This window comes from Hyperolius riggenbachi, chromosome 5, assembly GCF_040937935.1.
Source record: "Hyperolius riggenbachi isolate aHypRig1 chromosome 5, aHypRig1.pri, whole genome shotgun sequence".
Lineage (NCBI taxonomy): Eukaryota > Metazoa > Chordata > Amphibia > Anura > Hyperoliidae > Hyperolius > Hyperolius riggenbachi.
This window is the reverse complement of record NC_090650.1, coordinates 127,564,581-127,591,405: the sequence shown is the minus strand read 5'-3', so window position 1 is coordinate 127,591,405 and position 26,825 is coordinate 127,564,581. Positions and strand designations below refer to the sequence as shown.

The window sequence follows — 26,825 nt, the reverse complement described above, 5'->3', positions numbered from 1 at the left end:
CGGGTGATTACAACTTCACCCACTGGTTCAGGGTACTGCCACCACCGCGGTTACCATGGGACCGTGGAGCCCATTAACTGACTAATCCTGCGAATAAAACGGTTAAACACACGATATTCTGTCTAGCCAACAACAAACAAACAGTAGCGTATCTTCAGAGACCCGGGATCAGTTCTGTGTGTGCTGATAAGCAGGGTAGCAGACAGTGAATGACTTGGAGAAAGTCGTTTATTCACGCAATATAAATAATTAATATATACAGACAATTATTAAAATCAACAATTATTAAAACAGTAATAGCCAGTATAGAAAATAAAAGAAAGGAGAAAAATACTTAGTTCCTGGAAAGATGTCCTTTTTGTGGGAAAAATCAGTTCTGGATTTCAATCAAAGTTCAGAGTTCAGACCAGGTGGATGATATTAATGTAGAAAAAGAATTAGCAAAGTGGCACTCCCCATAGGTGCATGTAAATGCAGCATATACAGATGAAAGCGCAGGAAAACAATAATGAGGTGAACAAAAAGTCTCTCACCAATCCTCCAGCAACCCTTAGGACAAACTTGCTCAAACGTGTGCTCATCGGATCCAACATGCGAAGAAAGAAGTCAAAACTGGATCATGGAAGAAAGAGAAAAAACATCCGGGCACCTTCCGTCTCTGGTTTTATTGCTGTGTTACAAAGTTTCAATCAAAAGCGGGTTACATACCACAGGTGCGTACACTTATAGGCTCCGTGTCAGTGGTGGTGAGTTGGAGGTGGGGGTGTCGGGCATCAGTTGGGGCTTGCGACGGCCGTTTCGCGTCCTTACAGACGCTTGGTCACGCTGCGCTCCATTAACTGGGGCGGACCGCCAGCATCCGGTATATGCGGGGACAAACCCCGCCTCTTCCGGGTGTAGCGTTCGCCAATGTGGAAACTAGAAATAGGTTGCCTGGATACGGGATGCACGCCACCCCACCAGAGGGAGTATCCTACCCTGATGACAGCGCTAGTGGGCGGCGGGGAGGGGAGGAGACAACCCTTACCATACCTCTCCACCAATAAGCGGATAGTAAAGCCGCAAACTTCATACCCCAAGCGCTGGCATAAAGTGCCCAGCATAAATTTCTAGCTGGACGCTCAGGCATGTGGAGGGTAATCTTCCCTCATAGACTCCCAAATGTGGGGCGGAACACCACCCCGCAGGCAACCCATTGAAAACGTGCATTAGTGACATGTTACTAAACCACATAGAACATTTAAAAACACGTACTATCTGAGAATTTTCAGACCCAACTGCAGTCAACAAAGCTGTATAAGCTACTGTATACACCCTGTAGAGCATGAATGTATCACGAGAAACCTTAGCTCACATGCATTATAGGTGATGGCATAAACTAACTATCAGAAGTAAAAGCATCAAGCAAAACCTGTGCTAAACATTGTCAGGAACATTCACATTACGGGACGGGTATGAAACATTTGCAGTAAAAACCCCACATTCTTCCACCTGAATGAACATTATAAATACAAGGGGCAATATATTACACATCATCCTGGTTACATCAAGATCACCAATATATCGTGACATCAGGCACCATCAATCATCAGGGATCCAGCATGCATGCCAGTTCTATTTTATCATTAAGACCCGCAGGTCCCATTGCCTCAGTCCGCAATATTGCACATGTTTCCCTTCTAAGGAGCAATTTCTCCCTGTCCCCTCCTCTTCTGGGGGTCTCCACTCTCTCTAAGACAGCGAACCTCAGACCTTGGGTATCACCCCCGTGCTCCTCCCTCATATGGGAGACCAATCTGGTACAGCTCTTCCCAGCTTTAATCACACTAATGTGTTCCCCAAACCAATATTTGCGTTTAAGGAGGAACAATCAGTCGCGTTCGGCTTTCGAGGAGCAGTCAAAGGAGTTGACTGCCAGATTTGTGAAGAGGGGATATGACCCCCAACTGCTGATAAAGGCTAAGAGTAAAGCGGCTGAAAAGGACAGGGCCACTCTCCTAAAGGGGACAAGGGTGCAGGAGGAAAGAGATGACAAATTAGTCTTCACATTTGATTTCAGCCCTATGGCGAACAAGATCAGGGAGACGATCTTCAAACACTGGGAACTGATCCAGCAGGATCCTGAGTTGGGGGGGAAATTGGTAAAACCCCCCAGGGTGGTGTTTAGAAGGGCCCCCACTTTGGGTAAATATTTGATGAAAAGTGAATTTGTGTCGCCTAAATCATCAACCTGGCTCAATCAGTGTGCCTTTAAAGGCAATTACAGATGTGGGTTTTGTAAATACTGCCCCAAAATCATCCCCCAGAAGGTCATCCATGTGGGAGGGGTCAGGTTCCAAATGAAAGGGCTCTATACATGTCAAACAGATCACGTGGTTTATGTGTTGTTTTGCCCCTGTAAACGATACTATATAGGACAAACTACAAGACCCGTCAAGAAACGGTTTGGGGAACACATTAGTGTGATTAAAGCTGGGAAGAGCTGTACCAGATTGGTCTCCCATATGAGGGAGGAGCACGGGGGTGATACCCAAGGTCTGAGGTTCGCTGTCTTAGAGAGAGTGGAGACCCCCAGAAGAGGAGGGGACAGGGAGAAATTGCTCCTTAGAAGGGAAACATGTGCAATATTGCGGACTGAGGCAATGGGACCTGCGGGTCTTAATGATAAAATAGAACTGGCATGCATGCTGGATCCCTGATGATTGATGGTGCCTGATGTCACGATATATTGGTGATCTTGATGTAACCAGGATGATGTGTAATATATTGCCCCTTGTATTTATAATGTTCATTCAGGTGGAAGAATGTGGGGTTTTTACTGCAAATGTTTCATACCCGTCCCGTAATGTGAATGTTCCTGACAATGTTTAGCACAGGTTTTGCTTGATGCTTTTACTTCTGATAGTTAGTTTATGCCATCACCTATAATGCATGTGAGCTAAGGTTTCTCGTGATACATTCATGCTCTACAGGGTGTATACAGTAGCTTATACAGCTTTGTTGACTGCAGTTGGGTCTGAAAATTCTCAGATAGTACGTGTTTTTAAATGTTCTATGTGGTTTAGTAACATGTCACTAATGCACGTTTTCAATGGGTTGCCTGCGGGGTGGTGTTCCGCCCCACATTTGGGAGTCTATGAGGGAAGATTACCCTCCACATGCCTGAGCGTCCAGCTAGAAATTTATGCTGGGCACTTTATGCCAGCGCTTGGGGTATGAAGTTTGCGGCTTTACTATCCGCTTATTGGTGGAGAGGTATGGTAAGGGTTGTCTCCTCCCCTCCCCGCCGCCCACTAGCGCTGTCATCAGGGTAGGATACTCCCTCTGGTGGGGTGGCGTGCATCCCGTATCCAGGCAACCTATTTCTAGTTTCCACATTGGCGAACGCTACACCCGGAAGAGGCGGGGTTTGTCCCCGCATATACCGGATGCTGGCGGTCCGCCCCAGTTAATGGAGCGCAGCGTGACCAAGCGTCTGTAAGGACGCGAAACGGCCGTCGCAAGCCCCAACTGATGCCCGACACCCCCACCTCCAACTCACCACCACTGACACGGAGCCTATAAGTGTACGCACCTGTGGTATGTAACCCGCTTTTGATTGAAACTTTGTAACACAGCAATAAAACCAGAGACGGAAGGTGCCCGGATGTTTTTTCTCTTTCTTCAGACCAGGTGGATGCCAGCATATCCTCAAGCTGGCATCTGATGAGTGCAAGATGTTTCAGGCTGGAGGACACTGAGTTTGGGTCCTCAGCCATTCTTATGCCCCTGCTTCAGTAGGAGGGAGTGAGGGCGGGGAGCCATACACCCCCTTAGAAGATGAGATGAGCCCTCCCCTTATCCTGGGGGCTAGAAATCATATCTACCCATATATGGGCTCTATCTCACAGAACCGTACAGGTCAGGGCAGATTTATTAACATTTTCAGGTCTGTCTCGATTTACCCAGCGCCCTGATACCAGACATGAGGGGTGGGACCCCTGTGGTATCATCAGGCACTTTCAAACTGCCTAACTGGCAGTCCTTACCTCAGAATGTTCTGAAACTTCCTCAGAACCAGCACCGGGGCTCATGCTACACTTCCCCTACGTTTGGCGAAGCTGCCATCTCAGGAACCCCAGAAATATGACAGATCTGGGAAGTTATGGATTTGCTATGAGACTCAGGTTATTCCCAGGCAAAGGCTCTTTGAAGTTTGGAGCAGCCAGCGAGGTGTCGCCTCCCCTGCTGGGAATGAGCCAGTGGGTCTGGCTTTTAGCCCAACTAGATTGCTTCTGCCATGATGCTTGTCACCTTATACCTGATGGATGGGCCATCAGCACAGCTTGAAGCCAGGGACTCTCTGGGGCAGATTAGGCTCAGGCTCATTAGCATATCAAAAGAGCCATCCAGCCTTTAGGATGGGGCTCTCTTTGCTAAGAAAAGGACTTCAGCTGTCCCTACACACTCAACCCAGATTGTACCGATTTGAAGCGCAATCGATGCAGGGAATCGAGTGCGATTGCTTTTTCTTCACGGGCGGTTCCAGGACGCGCCTGCGGCCCCGCAACCGTCCGTGACACAAGCAATCTCAAATTATATTCCAAAAAGAAGAAAAGGGAGGGGAATACAGAAAAAGACCCGAGCCAATATAGTGTTGTATGTTAATAAACCACAGGAGGGCGATAGATGTGAACAATTCCACTCACAATAGTGTGTCACAGCAGAGGCCACACAGCAGGCAGTTGGGGAGAACAAACTCAGCCCCACTCGAGGAGCAAATAGTGGCTCTTTGTAGGACAAGTCAAAATCCAGGAGGAAACTCCTTCACTTAAAGGGGAACTGAGGTAAGACGTATACGGAGGCTGCATTATTTATTTCCTTTTAATCAATACCAGTTACCTGGCAGCCCTGCTGGTCTATTTCTCGGCAGTAGTATCTGAATAACACCAGAAACAAGCATGCAGCTAGTCTTGTCAGATCTGACTTTAAAGTCTGAAACACCTGATCTGTTGCATGCTTGTTCAGGGGCTATGGCTAATAGTATTAGAGGCAGAGGATCAGCAGGGCTGCCAGGCAACTGGTATTGCTTAAAAGGAAATAAACATGGCAGCATCCATATACTGCTCTCTTCAGTTCCCCTTTAAGGAAAGGGAGCCTGTAGCTAATACATTTCCCAGAGCCACATCAATCCAACTGCTCTGTAAAATGTATATGCTATAGGCTCACTATGCACCAGCAGGTCTGAATATGTGCCTGGCTTTCAGGGGCTTTTGCATATTGAGGAGGGATGCATTATGGGAAATCACAGTTGCTCACTTAAAGCTGAATTATTGCAAATATCTTCTGTTTTAAGAAGGCAAATTTACTTTCCATGTCTGTAAACTGTCATGGAAGAAGTATCAGTTCTGTTTAAATGCATAGGAAATAACAATAACACATTTTGATAAACATCTCAGGTCATGCTGTCTACGGTAACAATGCAGCTGGACAAGGAAGCAAGAGCGGACTTCTCTCAGGCCATTGAGATCATAAACACGAATGCTTGGCTCAGGTGAACCTCAATGCTTGTGTCCATGGGTGAATGGAGGAAGAAAAAGCAAGGAGTCTGTGCACCACAAAGAATCTGATCCCCTACTTACCACCAAGACTTTTAGCACCAAGTGGTTTTGAAATGATGATTCTAATCTATGATTTTCTGCAAAGAGAATAACATTTTATTTGATAATCATGCATGGAAAAAAATACATCTATGTAAATATCAAAAACAATTCCAGAATATTACTGAAATAATACACCCCCCCCCCCTTACAAATGTGAAAAATATCAACTGTGAGTTTATGCACTTGTAAAGTGTAAGTATTTGTTCTTAAAGAGCAACTTAAGCGAAAAGAGGAAAAAATGAATCAATACATTGCAAAGTGAGAAGATAAAAAATAGAAGAGGAATCAAGAAATGATTGATCTTTGCCATGTAATTTGTTCATATTGTTTGAACCAGATTCAGCCTGCTCTTAATCCTGTGCCTGAGCCTATCACAGTGATCACAACTGATTGTTTAGCAAAATAAGTCTCTGGTCCTTAAGGGGGCAGAGACACAGCATACACAAGTGGTTACAGTGTAACTGAGGTGACATGATGAGATAGACACGTATATGTACAGTGCCAAGCATAATAACTGATAATGCTGTGTTCCTTTATCTGCTTGTAAGAGAACCCCGTCAGACCATAGCCTAACCCTCACGTTACGGAATTACAGCCATAAAACTCTTGCCTGGAAGAGAATAGCTTCTGAGTGCAGGACATAGATTAAAAAAAGGTAAATAGTTACGGTAATATATTTGAGCCCTGGGACACTTGAAAGACTGTGTCATTGAGCAGAGACAATAAAACATTATATTTACTGTTTAAGATTGCAAACACAAACTAAAATTGTGGGATGTCTAAAAAATGTCGTTTTTAGGAGTAGGAGGATAGATGCAATTTTTTAATCTCATCGGTTAATTTTTACCTTGGGTTCACTTTAAGCTTTTAGCAAGTAAACCTGAGATTTTCTTAACTGATGAGCCATGTAACTCTCAGGGACACATCAAGATTCCCCTGACAAGGTTTACTTGAAAGTGGGTATGAACCTACTTAAAAAGTGGAGGGGGAAATACCCAACAATTAGGCTCAATGTGGGCTTTCTGCTGTGGCTACTGCAACCTACAGTATCTGCCTGTGTTCCCCTCTCGGATCTTTCTTTATACTAGCATATTGCCTGTACATGTATTGAGCAGTGCACACAGATGTGGACAGCCCAGTAATCCAAGGCTATTGAGCAATTCCTCCCATCTTCCTGCACCACCACTGCATAGGGTAGGCGCTCATTCATGTGAGGGTAAGAAGAAGGCCAGGAGTGCAGCACAACCACCAACTCGTTGCCAACCACATTGCTGTCGGTGTAAGTCTATAGGAAAGATATGCTGTTTGGCAGGGGGAGAGAGAAGTTGTCATCTGAACCACCTAGTCCAGCAGGTTTATTTTGTTCCGCTAAGAAGAAGAATTCTTAGCTTTACTGCAATGCAGAAAACATAGGCCTTTCTTGTACTTACAGATGTTGCCAGTAAAACCAGCAGGTGGGGAGCTATAAACAAATTACACAAATAAAATAATAGAATAATAATTATAAAAAAAATAACTATACATTTGAAGCAATTTGGCCATACACTTATAGATTTGCAGCAGATTTGACCATCAGATAGATTTCTGTCAGATGCCTGTCAAGTCGAATCTGACAGGAATCTAATTTGTGCCACACACTAGTAAGAGATTTCCAATAGATTTAGGCTTCTTGCACACCAAGACGTTGCGTTAGGTGCCCCGTTAAGGTCGCATAACGTGCACCTAACAACGTATGGTGCTGCAAGAGCCGACGGTAGAGTGAGCCGCGTTAGGCGGCTCGATTCCTATAATGTCTCCCAGAGTGGCGCTGATTGGCCGGCGGGACCACGTGATGCGGAGCGAGACACTCCGCATCACGTGGTCCCGCCGGCCAATCAGCGCCCGCCAGTGCAGTGAATATTAAGTAGCCATGTGCGCGGCTACTGTAGCTGGCTCTCCCCGCCTCCTCTCCGCCCCCCACTGCGCATGTGCAAACAGTCTAACGCGGCTATAGCCGCTCCAACGCCGTAGCATGCTGCACTTTGCGGAGAACGTGCAGCGTTACATGTAACGCAACGTGGGCTGTGTGAACAGCCCACTTGTGTTACATTGCTGTGCGTTGGGGGAGCGTTACGTCTTGGTGTGTAAGCAGCCTTAAGAATGAAATCTATTGGAAATCTATCTAAATGCATTATTGGACCATTACAGTAGATCCAAAGCAACTCTATGGGCCATCAATCTGCTGCCAGCAGCAGATCGACCTAGATCTTCCATTCTGTCAGATAGATCAAATCCATCGAATCGGCCGCAAATCCATCGATAGATAGATTTGAAAGAATCGATTTCTGATCGAACAATCGATGGCTGAAATCGACCAGTGTATAGGCCCCTTAACTCATTACATGATAATCAGATATACAAAGCATCAAAAGCAATGTCTTCCATTCAGTCATTGTAAAGCTATGCAGTCTTCACTTAGCCAAGTTCTTATTTTCCATAAAGAGAAAATATGAAGGGAAATCGCATCAAACCTTTCCCCTTATTTTGTGGGAATACAACAGTGATCAGAAAGGAAATTTCAGACTGGCGCCCCGAGCAGGGCAGGGATGGAAGAATTGGCATTTGTGAAACGCACCAACTATTTATGGGTGGATTAGACAGCCTTGTTCACATTTTACAGGAGAAAAAGTGTCTTACCATAACTTGTTAGGAATTCTGCTGCATATCTGTAAATACGATTCATGATCTCGATCACGATAGCATAGACAGTGCTGGGAACATACATCATTACTGTGCTATATAATGACTGTTCTTCCTGGTGGTATTGTAAGGCCCAGTGTTCCATGTCAAAGTAGATCATCATCACATAAAGAGCCAAATACAAGCTAAGGCACACAAAAGGCACGGATATAAGATACATTCGAAGTTGCCTCTTCAGACTTGAGTAAGTTGGTTCTCTTTTTCCCGTAACAGGATTGGTACCCAGCACACCATGAAAGCCGGGCCTCGGCTCCTCAAACTGCCTCTTCATGAGCAGGGAGCCCCAGCGGTAAGCCAGCGTTGAACTGTAGCGCTTCCACACTTCCAGGATAACTGTCGCCCACACCAGGTTGAACATAGCAAATACCACATAATTGTCATAACTCTCCCATGTGAACGAATAATAAAGAAGTCCAACGCTTGCCATTGGTACTAAGGCCCAAGTGAAGTACTCCAAGAATGCAAAGTACAAACCGATGGTATCTCCAAAATAATGTCGTATTTCATCTGCAAAGGAGTTTAAGAATTCTTAATGTTAGATACATGCGTATTCTATACAAGACAGCAGCATAAACAGTGCTGCAAAAAAATACAGTATGAAATCTGACCAATTCATTAACTTCACCAAATAACTTTTACCAATAGTAGAAAAGGTTAATGGCCTCAGATAGGGATAGTAATGTTGGAGAAAATGCCTCAAGCTGAAGGCCTATGTGGGGAGTGCAAATAACCTCCAGCACTACAGGAAAGCAGTAATGATGATCAATGAGATGCAAATAGTTCTGATTCGGAGAAGGATTATGCAAATCCATACAGTTTGAAATGCACCAATCGAAAATAATCCTGTATTAACCAGGGCTGTGGAGTCGGTACAAAAATCTTCCGACTCCAACTCCGACTCCTCAGTTTATAAAACTGCCGACTCCAACTCAGACTCCAGGTACCCAAAATGCCTCAGAATCCTCGACTCCGACTCCTTAGTCTAATACTTACCAGGGCTGTGAATTTTGTGCAAAATTCATCAGACTCCTTACTTTATGAAATCACGACTCCGACTCCGGGTACCCAAAATTGCTCCGACTCCTCGACTCCAACTTCGACTCCACAGCCCTGGTATTAACTCAAAATGATTAGCATCTCATTGATCCACCATAGGGAGCAGTTAAAAAAAACGTTAAATTCATTTGACCAAAACTTAAAGCAAACCTGAACTGGAAAAAAAAATGGGCGGAGAGATGGTAGTGGGAGGGAAGGGGGAGGAACAAAGGGAGGAGGTCTGCCTCTTCCTGTATTTTCATATTTAACAATTTTGTCAACATTGTTTACGAGAGGATTTCTGGGACCGGGGGCGGCAGTCAGCCTATGACAGTGGATCGCTCCTGCGGGTCTCAGGGGAACAGCCGTGTCACACGGCTGTCCCCAGTACAGTGCTGCCGTAGATCGCAGTGCTGTACAGTGTAAATAGACAGCGGTTTCACCGTCTAACAGTCTCCTAGTGGCGATCGGCGAGTGGAGAGCGCATCGGCACATGCAATCCCCTGCAATCTCCGCCCTCAGAACTTCGACAATTGCCGTTGAATGGTCCCGAGGCTGCCTCCACGTCAATTGGAGTGCAGCAGTCGTAAAGTAGTTAAAAATTTTACAACAACTGGGTGCAAGTATGGCATGACATTTAACTCCATGGAGAGCTGGAATCGTATAATAAAACTTCACTTTTGTTAAGAAATAAGGTATCCCATGTGTTCTGCTCTACACTCATACTATTAATGGACTACTATTAATAGTCCACACTATTTTTACTTGTTCACTTCAAACAAATGCACAGAAGCTTTACAGAGATTCTAAACACAGACATTGTCCTTACCTATAGGCTGGTGAGAAATTCTGACATGATGGTACCAGTCCTTAGCAAGCAACTTCAATGCATCACGGTCATGTAGAGAAAATATCTGCAGCAGAATACCACTGGTCTGCATTCGTCGAACTAGAGAAAAAAAAGCAGAATTTAAATAGATTGAGGGAAAAACAGGAACATTTCCCAAGTAATGTATACAGTATTGCATTCTGTCAGCTATTCCCTATTCTTGGCTGGGTTCTGTTGGGATTGCTCTAGCAGAGCTTCAAGAGACACTGTAACTAGAAAAATGTCCCCCGGGGAGGGGGGGGGGGTACTCACCTCGGGAGGGGGAAGCCTCTGGATCCTAATGAGGCTTTCCCCATCCTCCTCAGCCCCACGGGGGTCTCGCTGCAGCCCTTCGAAGCCGGCCCGACAGATTCGACAGCCTGTTCAATATTTACCTTTCCAGGCTCCAGTGGGGGCGCTGTTTCGGCTCTTCTGACGGAGATAGGCGGAAATAGCTAATCTCCGTCCGGTCTACTGCGCAGGCGCAGGATACTTGCACCTGCGCAGTGGAGCGGCCAGACGGAGATCGGCTATTTCCGCCTATCTCCTGCGTTGGAGCCACGGAGGTAAATATTTACATTGCCGCCGCCGCTCCGGGAGGATTTTCGCCACCACCCTGGGACCGAGGAAGACGGGGGAAGCCTCAATAGGATCCGAAGGCTTCCCCCACCCGAGGTGAGTACCCCCCAGGGGACGTTTTTTCGTTACAGATTTTCTTTAACAAAAACAGAGAAAGTAGAAGTATCTGCAATGTTCTAATGCACAGATTTGCAAACTGATCATCAATCCCAACAAGAGCTCATGTTTTGTTGATACTTTTATAGATGACTTAAAGTGTAAATAGAAAAAAACAAATTCAAGTGTGAGAGTGTACTCAGAAGCCAAAAAGAAAAAAAAAATATAAAAAAGGTACAGTTATTTACAGGTACCTGGAGTCAGAGTCGGGAGAAAATGCACCGACTCCAACTCCTAATGAATTTAAACTTTAAAATAAAAAATATAGGATAAAATGTTCTATTTCTCAGATAATAGTCATCATAAATAATTTATATATACAGTAATAGCTGTGTTTAGTCCACAAAAATGAAATAAACCAAACAAACAATAGTTACTTGTGCTGCTTCAATAAAGTAGTCCCCGTATTTTTAGTCAGATATACATTTCTGATTGTGACTGTATAACTGTATAGTATATATGATGTGCACACAGGAATCTTATATATATCTACATCTTTGCTGTAAGAATAAAGCCCGATGTGTAGCTGTGTCACTAATAGAGATGATCAATGAGATGGAAATAATTCAGCGTTGATGCATATGTATGCACTCCCTTTGCTCATGAAATTAACTAATTTTATGTGTTAAAATTTGGTTTGGTGACTACAAATTAGAGGGTACCTGAGACGGATGAAAAGAAACGTTTTATACATACCTGGGGCTTCCTCCAGCCCCCTTCAGGCTAATCAGTCCCTCGCTGTCCTCCTCTGCCACCTGGATCTTCTGCTAAGAGTCCCAGTAAATCAGCCAGTCAGCGCAGTCCGGCCGCATGCCGCTCCCACAGCCAGGAACATTCCACACCTGCGCAATAGTGCTGTGCAGGTGTAGTACGCACCCAGCGGCAGAGTGTGTGCAGGTGCACTATGCCCGACAGGCTCAAGTACCTGGACCTATAGCAGAAGATTCAGGTGGCGGAAGAGGACAGCAAGGGACTGATTAGCCTAAAGGAGGCTGGAGGAAGCCCCATGTATGCATACAATTTTAATTTCATCTGTCTCAGGTTTACTTTGTTACACAGTAGTTCTATACACGCACTACTATAAGGAACGATGGGTCCGTCGGACCCTCCAGCTGGGCGGGCGTTCCAGCGATAGTAGAGTGTGTGTACAGTCTGTCTGCAGACTGATAACACTGTTTCTGAACGATCCGCTCAGCGGATCGCTCAGAAACAGCCTTATCAGTCTGCAGACAAACTGTACACACGCTCTACTATCGCTGGAACGCCCGCCCAGCGGGAGGGTCCAACAGACCCGTCGTTCCTGCAAATATTGCGTGTACGCACCTTAAGGAGTCGGAGGATTTTTGTACCGACTCCACAGCCCTGGTTATTTACCATTGTTAATGTATAACGAGCCAACATATTCTGTGGCGCTATACAGAGTAAAAAACAAACATGGGGTGCATAATAATACAGTTATAAACACAGAATATAGATGTTGGTACATAATACAGAATTTGTAGACCTAGTAATTACAGTGACAAATGTAACCTGATGAACAAAATGTATTGCAAAATTCCAAGATACAAAAGGGGGAGAGAGCCCTGCCCTTGTGAGCTGACAATCTAAAGAAACAGGGAGAAAACAAGAGGTGGGTAGGATACAATATATATACCTAGAAGCAGAGTGTTTTTAGGTTATATTTAGTAAGGAGCACAACTTTACCAGAGATTGGAGGAAAATGGTTTATGTTAGAGCATATGCTTGTGGGAAGTAGTGAGTTTTGAGGGAGTGCTTAAAGATTTTAAAGGTTGGAGAGTGAAACGTGTCTTGGAAGGGGATTCCAGAGGAGGGGTGAGGCTTATGAGAAATCTTGTATACAGGATTGCAAAGATGTAATTAGAGGACAACAGAAGGAGGTCATTTGCAGAGCGAAGACTACGGTCGGGGTGGTATCTGGAAACTAGTGAGGTGATGTACAGAGGTAATAGATTATGTAGAGCTTTGTTTGGGAGAGTTAAAGGAATACTTAAGTCAGCTAAAAAAAATGACTTTTACTCACCCGGGGCTCTCCTCAGCCCCCTGCAGCTGAACGGTGCCCTTGCCGTGTCCCTCCGATGCGCCTGGACTCGCCAGCGGCCACTTCCGGATAGGCCGTCACCGGCCCGACGGGCTGGGAACGCGGTTTATTAGCCGCGTTCCTAGCCGCAATAGCATTATAGAGGGCGCTATTGCGGCCGGGAACGCGGCTAATCAGCCACGTTTCCAGCCTGTCGGCCGGTGACGGCCAAACCGGAAGTGGCCGCCGGCGAGTCCAGGCGCATCGGAGGGACACGGCGAGGGCACCGTTCAGCTGCAGGGGGCTGAGGAGAGCCCCGGGTGAGTAAAAGTCATTTTGTTTAGCTGACTTAAGTATTCCTTTAAGTTTGAAATTAATCCTATGGGTAATTGGCAGCCAATGAAGATCTTGACAGCGAGGAGCAGCAGAGTAGGAGTGAGAAGAAAACCAAGACAGTGTTATACTGAAAATCCATTCCTCTCACTACAACTATACACATCAGAAGACTTTTTCAAGCTTTAACATGCTCTTACCTCTGTCTATTAACAGAAACTGGTGATCTGAAGGAACACAAGGGAGGGTCAACCAGACTACCAAAACAGAACTATAGAATCTCTGGTATAAAGTACCGTAAACATCCCTATAATGCACATTAAGAACTCACAACAGGAGAGCAAGCACTAACATTAAAATGAAAAATGGCTTGTGCTGCACTGATATGTTAAATCAAATTGTGCAGTCTATAGTTCCCTTGCAGAACCTATAACAAAGGTCTTACATTGGAAAAACTAATGCTGTTGCATTAGAACATATGACTCAGATTGCTCCTGGGTGATACAAATAATAGTGTTGATAATAGCCTATCATTTCCTGAAATGGCTCTAACACTTCTAGGGACATTTGTTATGAATTTTGTCTGGCAATATCGATATACTGCACACCATCCTGCACAGTTTAATTGCAAAAAGTGGCGACCTGTCTCTGGTGGGCACAGATCTTTATTCTGCTATTTCTCTGCAGCGATACAAGCTTTGGTAGAACCATGACAACCTCCATTTACCTATATTGATGAACGGAGTGGTCATTGAAATCACAAATTACACAGCAATGTGTCTTTCTACAGTCCTAGGTCTGGCCTCCTTCACACACAGAAAAAAAGTATTATTAACCTGCATGATCAATATCTAACACAATGCAATTAAAATCTATACTGGGCAAAACAGCAGTAATGAATCACCTATTACAAAATCAGTACTCAGCTAGGTCAAATTCTCTCAAATACAACCATTACTGTCTGGTTTAAAGGGACTCCGAGCACCCCTTATGGGCATGTCTTTAAGCTAGACGACTTCCAACAAAGTCATGCTATGACCCCTCTGGAGGAGCCTTTTGCAATGGCCATGTGTGTCACTTCCTCTTCCTGCTTCATTCAGTGATGCCCTTCTCTAACAGAGAAGACAGGGGTGACCCAGAAGTTATAACATAGCCAAGATGACAGCCGCCGCGATTTTTAAATTGAAATCGAACGAAAACGATTTGGTGTAAAACGGCGATTCTGGCCGGAGTCTTAAAGGCATACCCATGAGAGGTGCTTGGAGTCCCTTTAAAAGTGTACCAGAGACGAGAAGCGTCTCAGGTTCCATACTTACCTTGGGCTTCCTTAAAGAGAAACTCTGACCAAGAATTGAACTTTATCCCAATCAGTAGCCGATACCTCCTTTTACATGAGAAATCTATTCCTTTTCCCAAACAGACCATCAGGGGGCGCTGTATGGCTGATATTGTGGTGAAACCCCTCTCACAAAGAAATTCTGAGTAGTAACAAGAAAAGGACAGTTTCCTGTCTGTGAACCTTGCTGCATTGTGGGAAATGGCTGTTTACAGCTGTTTCCAACTGCCAAAAAAGCATGCAGCAGCTACATCACCTGCCAACAGTAAAAATGTCACCATGTAATAAATGTCAGAATGTAAATCAGGGATTTAAAATATTTTACAATGGAACTGACTAAATCATTTATACATAATTATTGTAAAAATGAAGCATTTTTTATTACATTATTTTCACTGGAGTTCCTCTTTAAGCCCCGTTAAGGCTCCTCGTCCCTCGCTGTCTCCCTGGGTGACTCCTGTCACCTGCAATTGTCCCTGAAAGCATGGCTGAGTCACGCTCCGTCGCACATGCACGGCCCGGACAGGCGTGCTCCGCTGTTACACTCCCATCCCCGGGAGTGATCTGTGCCTGCGCAGCGCTTCTCGTCTCTGGTATACTTCAAAGAAAACCTGAACTGAAAATTAAAAGTAAAAATAAACATCCACAGGTCTACTTACCTCCCGTGTAGTCTACTCAATCACTTTCTCCTCTCCTGCATCCTGTTTGTCCACTGATAGATGGAATTCTCTGTCCACCATTTAAAAAATGGCGATGAACTCATAATACAGTGGCTTGCAAAAGTATTCGGCCCCCTTGAAGTTTTCCACATTTTGTCACATTACTGCCAAAAACATGAATCAATTTTATTGGAATTCTAAGTGAAAGACCAATACAAAGTGGTGTACACATGAGAAGTGGAACGAAAATCATACATTATTCCAAACATTTTTTTTACAAATCAATAACTGCAAAGTGGGGTGAGGGTAATTATTCAGCCCCGAGTCAATACTTTGTAGAACCACCTTTTGCTGCAATTACAGCTGCCAGTCTTTTAGGGTATGTCTCTACCAGCTTTGCACATCTGGAGACTGAAATCCTTGCCCATTCTTCTTTGCAAAACAGCTCCAGCTCAGTCAGATTAGATGGACAGCGTTTGTGAACAGCAGTTTTCAGGTCTTGCCACAGATTCTCGATGGGATTTAGATCTGAACTTTGACTGGGCCATTCTAACACATGGATAGGTTTTGTTTTAAACCATTCCATTGTTGCCCTGACTATGTTTAGTCTGGTTGTCCTGCTGGAAGGTGAACCTCTGCCCCAGTCTCAAGTCTTTTGCAGATTCCAAGAGGTTTTCCTCCAAGATTGCCCTGTATTTGGCTCCATCCATCTTCCCATCAACTTTGACCAACTTCCCTGTCCCTGCTGAAGAGAAGCACCACCAGAGAATGATGCTGCCACCACCATATTTGACAGTGGGGATGGTGTGTTCAGAGTGATGTGCAGTGTTAGTTTTCTGCCACACATAGCGTTTTGCATTTTGGCCAAAAAGTTCAATTTTGGTCTCATCCGACCAAAGCACCTTCTTCCACATGTTTGCTGTGTCCCTCACATGACATGTGGCAAACTGCAAACAGGACTTCTTATGCTTTTCTGTTAACAATGGCTTTCTTCTTGCCACTCTTCCATAAAAGGCCAACTTTGTGCAGTGCACGACTAATAGTTGTCCTAAGGACAGGTTCCCTGCAGATCTCTGCAGCTCGTCCAGAGTCACCATGGGCCTCTTGACTGCATTTCTGATCAGCGCTCTCCTTGTTTGGCCTGTGAGTTTAGGTGGACGGCCTTGTCTTGGTAGGTTTACAGTTGTGCCATACTCCTTCCATTTCTGAATGATCGCTTGAACAGTGCTCCGTGGTATGTTCAAGGCTTTGAAAATCTTTTTGTAGCCTAAGGCTGCTTTAAAGTTTTCAATAACTATATCCCTGACCTGTCTGGTGTGTTCTTTGGACTTCATGGTGTTTGATTTGTAACAAATTTTGGAATCATGTATGATGTTAGTATGACGTCTCACATGTACACCACTTTGTATTGGTCTTTCATGTGGAATTCCAATAAAATTGATTCATGTTTGTGGCAGTAATGTGACAAAATGTGGAAAACTTCAAGGGGGCGAATACTTTTGCAAGCCACTGTAGCTTCCTGGTCAGCAGACTGTTGCACTGTAATATAGTCCACTTGAGTCATTGGTAAGCATGGACATTACCTTACACATCAGTTGTCCTTTCAATTATAACGGATAGCAACTGATATATTTCAGTTCTGCCACAATCTTGTCAGAACTGAAAGGAATCATTGTTAGAAGCAAATAGTGGGCTGAGAGGAACTGTCGGTGAGTAAGGTATGTAATATTAATTTGCAGTTCAGTTTCACTTTAAGACCTGCATTGCTAAGGATGTTCATTTGACAAGCTGTTACATGGAGTGCCAACTAGTGGAAGATCAGAATCCCAAAAGATTACAGAAAGGAATACTGTACAGTAAATGTGCCTTTATGGGTCAATTTACTATTCAGGAAGATCAACCTGGAAGGCAGAATAAAGGGTCTGTTTTCACTACACACTGAATGCCGAAAAACTGATTCCAATGAATGCCAATGGGCCAGTTTCCACTGAACAAAAGTTTCTGATGCAGAAAAATTATGGGTGGCATGTTGCAGATTTAAGCACTACGCATCCGTTTCCCATACGATTGATAACACTTATCCAGAAATCTGGGTCCAGAAAAACTTATGGAGAACTAGTGGAAATAGACTTTAAAGAGAACCCGAGGTGTGTTTAAAGAATGTTATCTGCATACAGAGGCTGGATCTGCCTATACAGCCCAGCCTCTGTTGCTATCCCAAACCCCACTAAGGTCCCCCTGCACTCTGCAATCCCTCTTAAATCACAGCCATGCTGTGAGGCTGCATTTACATCTGTAGTGTCAGTCTCAGCTGCTCCCCCGCCTCCTGCATAGCTCCGGTCCCTGCCCCCGTCCCTTCCCTCCAATCAGCAGGGAGGGAAGGGATGCAGGCGGGGACTGGAGTTCTGAAGGAGGCGGGGAGAGCAGCAGACTGACACTATAGAGATAAACACAGCCAGCTCTGACAAGCTGTTTGTCAGCAGCGTGGCTGTGATTTATGGAGGGATTGCAGAGTGCAGGGGGACCTTAGGGGGGTTTGGGATAGCAACAGAGGTTGGGCTGTATAGGCAGATCCAGCCTCTGTATGCAGATAATATTCTTCAAACCCACCTCGGGTTCTCTTTAATAATAAAAGAGAAGGTCCGAGCAGATTAAAAGAAAAAAAGTAATTTACTTACCCAGGGCTTCCTCCAGCCCCTAGCAGCCGATATGTCCCTCACCCCAGCTCCGCACTCAGCCGCAGGCTCCCGGTCCCCTACCCTGCAGAGGACGACCTCGCGAGGTCATCCTCTACTGTGCCTGTGTGAGCGCCGCTGTCACTCGCACATGGTGTGGAGTGTACTGTGCAGGGGCAGTAGTTCTGCGTCTGTGCAGTACACTACACACCACATGTGAGTGATCGACAGCGGCGCTCTCACGGGCGCAGTAGAGGATGACTTCGAGAGATCGTCCACTGCACCGTCGGGGACTGGGAGCCTGCGGCTGAGTGTGGAGCTGCGGCAAGGGACATAGCAGCCGCTAGGGGCTGGAGGAAGCCCTGGGTAAGCAAATTACTTTTTTTAAGATGCTCGGACCTTCCCTTTAAAGCAGGGGTCTCAAACTCAATTTACCTGGGGGCCGCAGGAGGCAAAGTCAGGATGAGGCTGGCCCGCATAAAGGAATTTCACAATCGCAGCGCATCGCCGCCTCTGCCGGCCCCTCTCACTCTCCCTTCACAGAGAGGGGCGAGGAGAGGCGGCGATTGACATCAGGAGGGGCAGAGCTGAAGCTGAAAGCTCTGCCCTTCCAGGAAATGCCGGCGGATTGCCCCCGGGCGATTTGGGGGCTCTGTAGCCCTTGTTTAGCGGCGGGATGCGGCGGATTACTTGGGAGCACTGAAGCGAACTATAAGGAAGCTTTTGCCAGCGAGGGCCACAAAATATTGTATCGAGGGCCGCGAGTTTGAGACCCCTGCTTTAAAGTGTACCGGAGATCTAAAAATAGCAAAAATCGATACTTACCCGGGGCTTCCTTCAGCCCCATAAACATGTCTGAGTCCCTCGGCATCCTCCTGAGGTCTGCCGTTCAGCTGGCTTAGTCGGGTCTATCCTGGGCCTTCTGCGCATGCGTGGACCTCCCGGGGCTGATCACGGTTGAACGGCAGACCACGGGAGGACGCCGATGGACGTGTTTATGGGGCTGTAGTCACAAGAAGAACAGATATCTTTGCACCAGGAAGTTTGCAAAGCCTTCCACCGATTTATTTCATTTCCATAGTACTCAGAAGCATGCAGATATACAATGGCCTAACAGCCGTTTCGCATGTACAACTTGCTTCTCAGAGACCAGGTTTATTGGGCTGGAGGAAGCCCGGGGTAAGTATCGATTCTTGCTCTTTTTAGATCTCTGGTTTACTTTAAGCATAATTCCCAGTTTATCTTTATGCTAATTTGATGTGAATGCATGCAGCTTAAAAATGGAGCAGAAATTTTAATCGGCTCAGAATTATTTTCCTCTTATTGATCACTGAGGCAGAATGGATAAACAGTGGCAAAAGTTCCCTGAGAAAAATCATTAGAATGAAGCTTTGTACTCCAATCAATGCTATAAATTGGAATTCCTCTACAGGCCTCTGTAACAATTCTTGCCAGCGTGATTAAGCTCTCAAGCATTTGGCCATTTTCCAAATGATTTCCAATTAGCACAGAAATAATGATCAATTCCTGCCAGTGCAAACTATTTTCTGCCAAACCTATTATGGCAGATGGAATTCTGTACTTAAGCACTTTTCATTGCTTAACACCTGTGGAAATATTTCAGCAACTAGCAGCCTTTATTATAGATCTTAAGGGGAGCCATTCTTCTGAGGCAAAGTCTGCAGTATATCCCTGACTGTGAACAGAATCCCATGTCATCTTACCACGAGGACCCCAAATGCAGAGTCTCACTCAATCCACTAGAACTGCATGGTAAATAACATACATTTGTATCTTCTACAACAGTGCTGTCCAACTTCATGGGCATGGAGGGCCATTTTTTTTTCTGACCCCATGGTGGAGGGCCGAAGGTTCTTGCTAGAGCAGCAGGCCCCCCCCCCCCGGAAAAAATGCAATTAAAGGATAATTAGATTGGCAGCACTTTGCACAAAATGCAATTTAAAATAATAGTGAAGTTGTGTAGCGCGCCAGAAAACACGAGGGTACCATTGAGCGCCGCGCGTAGCGCCGAAATATGGGTGTGGCCATGGACCAGAATGCGGGTGTGGCCACGGGTGGAGACAAATTTACATGAACTTAGCAATGTGGGACATTAGATTAGGATAGTGGTGGTGAACCTTTTGGAGGCCGAGTGTCCAAACTGCAACCCAAAAGTCACTTATCGCAAAGTGGCAACAGCAATTTAAACTACATACAAACGTTTTAACTCATACATGAACATTATGGAAAATCCAAGTTGAAAATAAACTGTGAAGATAAACAATTTCATCCATCCTACTCCTGAAAAATGTGGGTTTTTTTTTAGAACCTCCCAGTTTTATTTTCCGTTTTAAAAAGCTAAAAAAGTAGGTTTAATGCTATTGTCTCATGATGACGATTCAGCTTTTCCATAGTCTCACAGTTCGCAATCATGTGACCCCCAACAAGACAAATTCAGCAATCATGAGGCCCCCAACAAATCATGAGGCCCCCAACAAGACAAATTCAGCAATCATGATGCCCCCAACAAGACAAATTTAGCAATCATGAGGCCCCCAAAAAATCATGAGGCCCCCAACAAGACACATTCAGCAATCTTGAGGCCCCCAACAAGACAAATTTAGCAATCATGAGGCCCCCAAAAAATCATGAGGCCCCCAACAAGACACATTCAGCAATCTTGAGGCCCCCAACAAGACAAATTTAGCAATCGTGATGCCCCCAACAAATCATGAGGCCCCCAACAAGACAAATTCAGCAGTCATGAGGCACATAAATAGACAGCATTTCACATAAATAAGCAGAATGCCCCTTTAGTGACAGGTGCCCCCCACTTAGATAGTGACAGGTGCCCCCCACTTAGATAGTGACAGGTGCCCCCCACTTAGATAGTGACAGGTGCCCCCCACTTAGATAGTGACAGGTGTCCCCCCCCAGCTAGATAGTGACAGGTCCCCCCCCCCAGCTAGATAGTGACAGGTGCCCCCCCAGTTAGATAGTGACAGGACCCCCCAGTTAGATAGTGACAGGACCCCCCAGTTAGATAGTGACAGGTGCCCCCCCAGTTAGATAGTGACAGGTGCCCCCCCAGTTAGATAGTGACAGGTGCCCCCCCAGTTAGATAGTGACAGGTGCCCCCCCAGTTAGATAGTGACAGGAGCCCCCCCAGTTAGATAGTGACAGGAGCCCCCCCAGTTAGATAGTGACAGGAGCCCCCCCAGTTAGATAGTGACAGGAGCCCCCCCAGCTAGTGACAGGTGCCCCCACCAGTAGCGAGCCCGTTACCTCTGGGGCTGGCCTCTCCTGTGTCCCCGCTGGCCTCTCCGGTGTCCCCACTGACGATGCCGCTGCTGCCTCACAGATCAGACCTCACAGATCGCGGCGACTGAAGCAAGCAGAGCGCGCGCATGACACCCGCGCGGCAGAACGTCACATGCGGAAGTGACTAATGATTCACTTCCGCATGTGACGTACTCCGTGCGGGTACCATGCGCCCTCTGTTTACATCAGTCGCCGCGATCTGTGAGGTCTGATCTGTGAGGCAGCGGCAGCGGGGGGACATAGGAGAGGCAGCGGCAGCAGGGGGACATAGGAGAGGCCAGCGGGGACACCGGAGAGGCCAGCGGGGACACAATAAGAGGGAGCAGGCATGGCGCCCATAGCGCAAGCCATGCCTGCATCCCAGGGAGACGAGCGGGCCGCAGCAGGTGGCCTGGTGGGCCGGATGCGGCCCGCGGGCCGCCAGTTGGACAGCACTGTTCTACAATATTAACTGTGTCTGATTCTCTGAAATGAAATGGAAAGGTCACCCGAGCTGGATTAAATTGTGCATTAAAAAGGTTAAAGTGGACCTCCGCTGTAATACAATGTGAAAAAGAGCCAGATTGACACTATAAGCATTGCTCCTCTATTTTTATCCAGCGCAGCAATGGCTGGCTACTTCATTTACCTCCTTGGCTTTATGATTATTTTTGGATTTTAGGGTCTAAAAGTGTTGCAATTTTTTAGCTTGCTTTCAGACCCTAAAATCAGGGAGAAAAAAAAATCATGCTGCTAGAGAGATCTGCAGCAGCCCAGCACTTACTCACCTCCAGGTACAGGTGGATTAGGAAGGATGGAGCCTCTGAAAGAGTGAGTGGCAGCAGCCAGCCAGGCCTGGGGGGCGAGCGAGTCAGTGAGTGAGTGAGGTGGTCTGGGCAGGCTGGGTGTGTGTCCTCTATTCTATGGAGCCTGGACTCGGTCATGATAAGTGGCCCCCAGTAGTCCTGACAGGAGCAGTAGGGTTGACAATATCCAAGAGTGTGTGTGTTGTGAGGAGTCTTCACAATTTTTGCTTCAGGCCGCAAAAAGGTCAAAACCGGCCCGGCCTCAGGCCACACTATGAGGCACCTCCCACCCAGAGATGGCACAAATTCTAAGTATTCTTTACAAAGACAGAAAATTGCCATGGCAGTTTTTCAGAAAGTGGGCATGGCTAACCAACAAACCTGGATGGTTTTATGGCACAAGTGATCAGTTTTTAGCCATTTTTCTGCTACTGTGTTATAACGTCTGCTGCCTTTGCTGATAGTGTGGGTTTTATTTCTACCACAACGTTCTGTTTTAACTAGAACTCATGCAAATTGCCAGGATTGAAGTGATTAGCAAGTCTGAGATGCTGTTAAAAGAAAACAAGGGGCCCATGTATAAAGTGGAGATGGATCACCCCTTCCCAGCACTTCGTAAAAAGATATTGATGGCTACTCAGCAAAGGCCAAATTCTTTTTGTGCTACAAATAATAATAATAAAAAAATAATAATGTAGCACCGTGCAGTAAGGTTCTCCTTCCTGCTGTCAATCCTAGAGGCAAGGAACACACTTGACTATTTTCAAGAACTCATGTTAATCAATGGGCTAGTTCACACTTAATGGGCTTGATTCACAAAAGAGTGCTAACTGTTAGCACGGCTGTTTTTGCGCGAATTTTCACATTGCGCGCGATCGCGAATTTCCGCGCAAAACGATAACGTTTTCGCGCACAAATGCTAATTTTCCCGCGAAATCGATATCGGTTTTGCGCGAAAATTCACATTTGCGCGCAAAAACGTTATCGTTTCACGTGAAAATTTGCGATCATGCGCAATGCGAAAATTCACGCGAAAATGGCCGTGCTAACAGTTAGCACTCTTTTGTGAATCAAGCCCCATGTGTTTTTCGCACACAGAAAAAAAAACTGACATTCTGCATCATGACTCTGCATATTTTGTTAGTTTTCTGTATTAAATTACATTAGCTGCTGTGAAAAAACATGTGCGTTTTTCTAAATAGAAACACACATAGTGTTCAGAAAACGTACGCAGAAAAATGCGCGCAGAAAACTGAAAGACAAGTGTGTTCCCTGCCAGATGGCTGAATATTCTCTCATATAATGTTGGAAGCATTGCGTGACCGCTGTATAATGAGAACACAGTAAAAAAAATAACCCCACCCAAGAGTAAAAAAAAAAGAATAAATTATTTTTGATTTGTTTCTGGGTTTCAATGTCAGATCAGCCCCATAGAACTACTTGCAAACCGGTTTTTGTGACCCAGTGAATTATTTGCTTTATTGAAAAAAGAAGTTGGGGAATGCAATTTTAGATATTTTTATGCATAAACAAAAAACACAAAAAAAAAAAAAAAAAGTACAACCTAGGAATTTTGAAATCCACCATTCAAAATACAAATTATGTATTATTCATTGACTTAGCGCCATCATTTTCGTAGCAATGTAAAAAAAAGACAACTTTACTTACGGTAACGTCTTTTCCAGTAGTCAGAAGGACAGCACCCCTGGATGAGACCTGTCTCCCTCCCCACCGTGGACAGGAACTGCAAGATAAAAGATTTGCATAACAGATAGGCAGCAGTATAAGTAAGAGTAACCTACCCTAAAGCCTCAGTTAATACAATAGATGACACGGACCATAGCCCATTACTTACATGATAGTTACTCCACCCAAGAAAGGGCGGGTTGCAGGGGTGCTGTCCTTCTGGCTACTGGAAAAGACGTTACCGTAAGTAAAGTTGTCTTTCCCAGAACGTCATTGGACAGCACCCCTGGATGAGACGATATACAAGATATTAGTCTTAGGGAGGGACCACTGCCTGCAACACCTTCCTTCCAAAAGAAAGGTCTGTTCCCGCCGATACATTCAGGCGATAGTGTTTTACAAAGGTATTCTGATTCGACCAGGTAGCCTATCTTCCGAGATGATACAGTAAGGTTCTTTAATTGATAATGACTGAAGCTCACTTATTCTTCTAGCTGACGTAATTGCCAATAGGAAGGCTGTCTTTAAAGTGAGGAATTTGTCTGAAATTTCCGTTAAAGGTTCAAAAGGAGACTCACATAACCCCTGTAATACAGTATTTAAGTCCCAAGCAGGAACTCTGCTTCTTATTATAGGTTTTAGTCTTTTTAAGGCTTGAAAAAAACGTATCACTAAATCTTCCTGAGCAAGACGTTTTTCTAGATAAACACTGATGGCGGACACCTGAACCTTAAGTGTACTTATACTTAGGCCTTTCTTATATCCGCATTGCAGGAATTCCAAAACTGATGTAAGCGAATCCCTGTCACAAGATCTTTCTAAACACCACTCACTAAATACCTTCCAGGCTTTTTGATATATTGTACGCGTAACTTTCTTCCTACTCTGTATCAAAGTCTCTGATAGGCCATCTGAGAACCCTTTTGCTTTTAGCATGCCCCATTCAAGTTCCAAGCTGAAAGGTGTAGTCTTGCCAGATCCGGATGCTGGACTGGACCCTGCGATATTAGGTGTGGAAGAAGAGGAAAAACAATTGGATCTGAAACTGCTAATTTTTTCAGATATGTGAACCATGGCCTCTTCGGCCAAAGTGGAGCTATTAGGATTACTCGGGCCTGATCCTGGACAATCTTCTTTATCACTCTTGATAAAAGTGGTATTGGCGGAAAGGCATACATCCTTGCAATCCCCCAATCCACCGTAAAGGCGTCCAACTTCCATGGGAGATCCTTTGGAAACAGAGCACAGAACTGATGACACTTTGCATTTCCCCTTCTTGCAAAAAGGTCTATTTCGGGATATCCCCACTGTAATGCCACCTGGTGGAATATTTCCTGATCCAGAGACCACTCGTTAGGATCCAGTTTTTTTCTGCTTAGGTAATCTGCCACCTGGTTCGATGTACCCTTCAAGTGTATTGCTGTTAGAGATCTGAGATTCTTTTCTGCCCAAAAAAGGATTCTCGCTGTCGTTTCCCATAAGCTTTGACTCCTCGTGCCTCCCTGCCTGTTTAAGAAGGCTACCACACTCCTGTTGTCTGTCTCTATTTTGACATGGCAGTCTGTGATCTGATGGTTGAAATGACACAATGCTTGCCATACTGCTTCCAGTTCTCTGCTGTTTGAAGATTGTGACCTCTCTGCAACACTCCATTTCCCCTGAGCTGGTTGAGAGTTGAAGTGGGCTCCCCAACCCCACAAGCTGGCATCGGTTGTAATTGTAACTTGTTGTGGATAATTCCACAGACGACCTGGGGAAAGGTGTACTGCTTTCTGCCACCACAGAAGAGAGGCCTTTATATTCTGTGGAATGATGAGCTTTTTGTCTAGAGACGCTAGAGACCTGTTCCATGACCTTAGAATCCACGACTGGAGAAATCTTGAGTGGAACTGGCCCCATTGTACTGCCGGGAAGGAGGAAGTCAGAATGCCTAGCACTGCCATAGCTTTCCTTAAAGATATGCTCCTTGATTTCTGAAAAGACAAAACATTATTAAAAATAGTATTGATCTTCCTATCAGGTAAAAACAATCTTTCTTCTCTGGTGGAAATACAGAAACCCAGGAATTCTAGTCGCTGAGAAGGGTTTAGGGAAGATTTATTCCAATTAATTATCCACCCTAGGTCCTGGAGAAGGCATATAGTTTTAGAAAGCTGAGAACTAACAGAGCTGGCGGAAGCACCCCATAATAGGAAATCGTCTAGGTAACCAACAATATTAACCCCCTCTAACCTAAGAAGGGCTAACATTTCAGCTGTAACCTTAGTAAATAACCATGGAGCTGAAGATAATCCAAAAGGTAAGGCAATAAATTGAAAGTGTCTTACCTTCCCTTCCATCCACACGGCAAACCTCAGATACTGTTGAGAAGAGAGGTGGATTGGTAGATGTAGGTAAGCATCCTTTAAGTCTATGGTTGCTAAATAATCGTTGCTCTGTAAGAGATGAATCACAGATCGAATGTTGTCCATTCTGAACTTTCTGTATTTTACAATTAGATTCAGAGTCTTTAGATTTAGAATAAATCGATAATCCCCCTGAGGTTTTTTTACCAGAAAGACTGGGGAGTAAAACCCCTGTTCCCTTTGAACTCTTGGAACCTCTCGTATTACTCTTTTTTGAAGGAGTGACCTCACTTCTGCTTGGAGTGCAATTCTTATGGATTGATTTCTTGGGCAAGGAGTTAGGACAAAGTTGTGAGGGGGGGGGTTGAGTGAATTCTATTCTGTAACCTTCTAGCACGATATTTAGTAGCCACTGGTTCTGAAGAAGTTGTTGCCATTTTTCGAAAAAATGTGACACTCTCCCCCCCACCGGAATGATGGCGTCATTGTTTGTCTGTCTTTTTGGCACTAGTGGTGCCAAAACGCGGTTTTTGTGGTCTATAAGGGGCCCATCTCTTATTTCTGGAAGACTTGTTTTCCGGCTCATTTTTTGAGGGGGCCCGAAATGGCCGTCTATTCTGAAATGGCC

The 26,825-nt window shown here is 45.2% G+C and overlaps 1 protein-coding gene across 4 annotated transcripts in view; it reads right to left on the bottom strand.

Annotated features, from left to right (window-relative positions):
- The window catches only part of ANO10 (anoctamin 10), a 135,090-nt gene that overhangs the window by 74,674 nt on the left and 33,591 nt on the right, over positions 1-26,825 (bottom strand). For all 4 annotated transcript variants that reach the window (XM_068236235.1, XM_068236238.1, XM_068236237.1 and 1 more), the window contains 3 exons: positions 10,246-10,365; positions 8,319-8,888; positions 5,622-5,677 (listed from right to left, as the gene is read on the bottom strand). In XM_068236235.1, coding sequence (XP_068092336.1) covers positions 5,622-5,677; positions 8,319-8,888; positions 10,246-10,365 — 746 coding nt within the window. The remainder of the gene's footprint in view (positions 1-5,621; positions 5,678-8,318; positions 8,889-10,245; positions 10,366-26,825) is intronic.